This window comes from Oncorhynchus tshawytscha, linkage group LG04 (genome assembly GCF_018296145.1).
Source record: "Oncorhynchus tshawytscha isolate Ot180627B linkage group LG04, Otsh_v2.0, whole genome shotgun sequence".
NCBI classification, from domain to species: domain Eukaryota; kingdom Metazoa; phylum Chordata; class Actinopteri; order Salmoniformes; family Salmonidae; genus Oncorhynchus; species Oncorhynchus tshawytscha.
In genome coordinates this window covers 64,253,228-64,258,593 of record NC_056432.1, presented here as the reverse complement: position 1 = coordinate 64,258,593, position 5,366 = coordinate 64,253,228, and the positions used below count along the sequence as shown (strand labels likewise).

The 5,366-nt window shown below is 41.1% G+C and overlaps 1 protein-coding gene across 2 annotated transcripts; it reads right to left on the bottom strand.

Moving 5' to 3' along the window:
- Positions 1-659: 659 nt before the first annotated feature.
- Positions 660-2,921, bottom strand: LOC112249180. 2 transcript variants are annotated; one of them, XM_024418900.2, is made up of 7 exons: positions 2,774-2,921; positions 2,308-2,667; positions 1,713-2,171; positions 1,513-1,617; positions 1,378-1,405; positions 1,241-1,275; positions 660-1,147 (listed from the first exon to the last, which is right to left on the bottom strand). In XM_024418900.2, exons 1-7 carry the CDS (start codon positions 2,829-2,831, stop codon positions 933-935), a joined length of 1,260 nt encoding a protein of 419 aa, XP_024274668.2. In that variant the 5' UTR covers positions 2,832-2,921; the 3' UTR covers positions 660-932. The 2 variants fall into 2 exon arrangements, with proteins under 2 accessions (XP_024274668.2, XP_024274669.2); XM_024418901.2 differs by having other exon boundaries at positions 1,378-1,402.
- Between the last annotated feature and the right edge of the window lie 2,445 nt (positions 2,922-5,366).

Here is a 5,366-nt window from a genome sequence, read left to right as displayed (position 1 = left end):
AATAAAAAAAAAGGATTCTAGTTTTATTATATCAAATGAGTCATTGTGCTCCCCCAGGAAGCAAACGCCTAGCTGCAGACCGTGAGTTAATTCACTAATTTACTGGAGATGAACTCCACAACGTAAACCCTGTTGGCAAACAGCAGCGATAACTTTCGTATTTAGCTAGCAGCATTATATCCAAGGCTTTGCTATGGACACAACGGCCATGTTTACATTCAGGAGGAGACTGACTGGGGAGGAGCATCGGTCTATGTTGCACCCTAAGCACATATCTGGGACCATCTGTAACTGACTCCTGTTCAGATTTTTTTTTTTAATTAAAAGGAGAACAATCACTTTAAGGGCCTTTGACCAACAACGGAGGGTAGAGAGGGCCCCAGAAAGTGCAAAATCTTACTCTCTTGATACCTCAAGCATCGTCTGGTCCATTAATTTATGTCTATTTAAGACCATGATTAATCATGTTTAGTATACACTATCGCCTATTGATATTGCAATGATTGAGTACCATGCCCCCCCCCCAAGATGTATGTTACAAAATAATTAGGTAATCACACATATGACACAATATCAGAGAAACAGTAAGCACAACTGTAGGACTGAGCACTACCACCATCTAGTGGAAATGTTCAGTAGAGCTTGAATGAACACAAACATTCAATTAAAAAAAGGTGAATCCTCCTTTTCTTTTTAATGTAACTTAATTTTTGTCAGCTAAGTTTTTTATACAGTCACATAACCTGTACAATCAATAAGATCACAAATGTTTTTTTAACCAACACTCAACCCCTCCCACCGGCCATCCCAAACAAACCCCTGGCTGCCCCGCCCCAATCCTGGTCTAAACCCAATATGAAAGACCAATCATGAAAACATTATCTTTAGCTCACTTTTCTACATCATATGAGTAACTATTGGCAGCTAGTAAATCATACTTTTGCTCCAATCCTGAGGGGGTAGGTGGATGATGTCTGAGTGGCCTGGGGGTAAAAGGCCTTGAACATGACGACAGAATTGGGCTCGACAGCAACAGCAGCATGTTCTTCAGCTCCGTTCTGTGCAGTCACAGGATCTCTCACTTCAGTCAGCTTCAGAAGTGATAAGAGCCCCTCATCCTCTTCTCTGCCCTCAGCATATGGGGAGCCTACACCCAGAAAGAGGAAGCAGTGGGGTTAGATGGGTTTGAAAATCTGTCAGTACTGCAAATTCCTTTTACGGAAATAATATGCTAACTTACAGTCTGAGTTAATTGTCTCCTCTCCATCTTGTTCTCTGCAATGATTAAATAAAGTATTTATTATTATAAAATTCCATATCAGCAACATGTAATTAATTCATGGCTATCGGAAATGTTATTTTCAAATAATGAAATACCTTTTCATTCTCAGAGTGTGAGATTCTGCTGGAGGAAGAAAGAAACAGAAAGCCCATGTCAATAACATTACTTTTTTTTAAATGTTTAAATACATACCTGATGATAGAACATACACTATGTGGGTTTTCACTCACCTTGCGAAATCTTGGTATTTTTCATCATGACAATGACAATGGCAGTAACAAACAGGCAGGAGAAGAACAAGGCTCCCACTACATACAGTGGTATGTAAGGATCCCCTTTTAATAAAACACAAAGCATTCAGAATGAAGATCAATTAGGTATTATTCATGATCATTTTATCTATTAGTAATAACAATATACTGTGACTCACCAGGAGTATATAACAGGGCTGTGTCATTCCTGTTGGGGTGGTTGTTGAATTCTCCATTCACAGTGACTGTGACATTAGTTATTACCTTCCAGTGCCCTTTTCTATTCTTAAGCACCTGTAAGGCACAAACATACTGTCCGCTGTCTGAATATGTGGCATTGCTGATCTTAAGGTTATGAAAGATAGGGCTTGTTAGGGGTTTAGATGAAGTGTTTGACCTTCGTTTCAGCAGGGCCTCATCAATGAGACAATGGTGGTCATATAATTGTGCATCACCATCATAAGAATTAGAATAAAGACATGTGCTACTGTTGCCACTGATGGTTTTGATCCAATACACTGAAAATGGAAAGCTAGAGTAATCTTTGGCTACTGTGAAATTACATGCAAGGTTGACTGATTCTCCATGCTGTTTGGTAACAGATGTTTTAGTTTCCACACCAGGGTAGCATATCACCACTACAGAAACAGAACATAATTTGATGTTAAATATTTTCATAAACAGATATGTCTATATACAATATATTGTACAGTATACTGTAATGTGAGTTGTATATCATTTAGAAATTGTGAAAGTTAGGAAATGTGAACTTACTCTTTGGTTCAACAAATGCCACAATAAATGATTCCACCTGATCTTTTGAAGGTTTAAAGGGGAATAAGTGTTGGTCATTTGATGGAAAGGTATGAAAACATGCAAAGAATCCAGTGACGTGTTTCTCCAATTTCATATTTAAACATTGTTTGATACTGTTTTTGCAGGGTTTTTTTTCCAATGTAAATGCTGTATTATTGCACTTCGGATCTTGGCCACATTTCTTCTCATTGTCATGAAGACTGCAATTAAAAGTGCAATCCACTATGTTGTCTTCATCTAGATCAAGTTGCCAAATTCTCTCTTCACATTGTAGGGATATAGCTTCCTCTTTCTCTTGATAATTTAGATAAGTGTTCCCTTTGAGAGAGAAAAAGGTTTCCAAAGTTAGAATCAAGCTCCTCGATTGTAGACTCACAAACCCTATTATTCAAGTCTTAAACTGTTGATAAAAATAGTTACTGACCTTGACATTTTCCTACGAGAGTCATCACCATGAAGACAGATAGCATATCCATGATCATTGAACTTAGATTACAAAGCTGTTTTGTTCCTGATTCACAGAATGAGGAAACAGCGCAGAATATCACAGGAAGGAAGAATGAACAGAGGGTGTTTGTGGTGTTTGTATGATATACAGTTGATGTTGGAAGTTTAAATACACTTAGGTTGGAGTCATTAAAACTCGTTTTTCAACCACTCCACAATTTTCTTGTTAACAGACTACAGTTTGGCAAGTCGGTTAGGACATCTACTTTGTGCATGACACAAGTAATTTTTCCAATAATTGTTTACAGATTATTTCACTTATAATTCACTGTTTCACAATTCCAGTGGGTCAGGAGTTTACATACACTAAGTTGACTGTCTTTAAAAAGCTTTAGAAGCTTCTGATAGGCTAATTGACATCATTTGAGAAAACTGGAGGTGTACCTGTGGATGTATTTAAGGCCTACCTTCAAACACAGTGCCTATTTGCTTGACATCATGGGATAATCAAAAGAAGTCAGCCAAGACCTCAGAAAATGTTTTGTAGACCTCCACAAGTCTGGTTCATCCTTGGGAACAATTTCCAAACGCCTGAAAGTACCACGTTCATCTGTACAAACAATAGTAAATAGTACGCAAGTATGAACACCATGGGACCACGCAGCCGTCCTATCGCTCAGGAAGGAGACGAGTTCTGTCTCCTAGAGATGAACGTACTTTGGTGTGAAAAGTGCAAATCAATCCCAGAACAACAAAATCAAATCAAATTTTATTTGTCACATACACATGGTTAGCAGATGTTAATGCGAGTGTAGCGAAATGCTTGTGCTTCTAGTTCCGACAATGCAGTAATAACCAACAAGTAATCTAACTAACAATTCCAAAACTACTGTCTTATACACAGTGTAAGGGGTTAAAGAATATGTACATAAGGATATATGAATGAGTGATGGTACAGAGCAGCATAGGCAAGATACAGTAGATGGTATCGAGTACAGTATATACATATGAGATGAGTATGTAAACAAAGTGGCATAGTTAAAGTGGCTAGTGATACATGTATTACATAAGGATGCAGTCGATATAGAGTACAGTATATACGTAAGCATATGAGATGAATAATGTAGGGTAAGTAACATTATATAAGGTAGCATTGTTTAAAGTGGCTAGTGATATATTTACATCATTTCCCATCAATTCCCATTATTAAAGTGGCTGGAGTTGAGTCAGTGTCAGTGTCAGTGTGTTGGCAGCAGCCACTCAATGTTAGTGGTGGCTGTTTAACAGTCTGATGGCCTTGAGATAGAAGCTGTTTTTCAGTCTCTCGGTCCCAGCTTTGATGCACCTGTACTGACCTCGCCTTCTGGATGATAGCGGGGTGAACAGGCAGTGGCTCGGGTGGTTGATGTCCTTGATGATCTTTATGGCCTTCCTGTAACATCAGGTGGTGTAGGTGTCCTGGAGGGCAGGTAGTTTGCCCCCGGTGATGCGTTGTGCAGACCTCACTACCCTCTGGAGAGCCTTACGGTTGTGGGCGGAGCAGTTGCCGTACCAGGCGGTGATACAGCCCGCCAGGATGCTCTCGATTGTGCACCTGTAGAAGTTTGTGAGTGCTTTTGGTGACAAGCCAAATTTCTTCAGCCTCCTGAGGTTGAAGAGGCGCTGCTGTGCCTTCTTCACAATGCTGTCTGTGTGAGTGGACCAATTCAGTTTGTCTGTGATGTGTATGCCGAGGAACTTAAAACTTGCTACCCTCTCCACTACTGTTCCATCGATGTGGATAGGGGGGTGTTCCCTCTGCTGTTTCCTGAAGTCCACAATCATCTCCTTAGTTTTGTTGAGTGTGAGGTTATTTTCCTGACACCACACTCCGAGGGCCCTCACCTCCTCCCTGTAGGCCGTCTCGTCGTTGTTGGTAATCAAGCCTACCACTGTTGTGTCGTCCGCAAACTTGATGATTGAGTTGGAGGCGTGCGTGGCCACGCAGTTGTGGGTGAACAGGGAGTACAGGAGAGGGCTCAGAACGCACCCTTGTGGGGCCCCAGTGTTGAGGATCAGCGGGGAGGAGATGTTGTTGCCTACCCTCACCACCTGGGGGCGGCCCGTCAGGAAGTCCAGTACCCAGTTGCACAGGGCGGGGTCGAGACCCAGGGTCTCGAGCTTGATGACGAGCTTGGAGGGTACTATGGTGTTGAATGCCGAGCTGTAGTCGATGAACAGCATTCTCACATAGGTATTCCTCTTGTCCAGATGGGTTAGTGCAGTGTGCAGTGTGGTTGAGATTGCAAAGGACCTTGTGAAGATGCTGGAGGAAACAGGTACAAAAGTATCCATATCCACAGTAAAACGAGTCCTATATCGACATAACCTATAAAGTAAAGGTACCATAAAGTAAAACTAAACGCATGCTCTTCATTCGATCGCTGCCTGCACCTACCCGCCCGTCCAACATCACTACTCTGGACGGTTCTGACTTAGAATATGTGGACAACTACAAATACCTAGGTGTCTGGTTCGACTGTGAACTCTCCTTCCAGACTCACATCAAACATCTCCAATCCAAAGTTAAA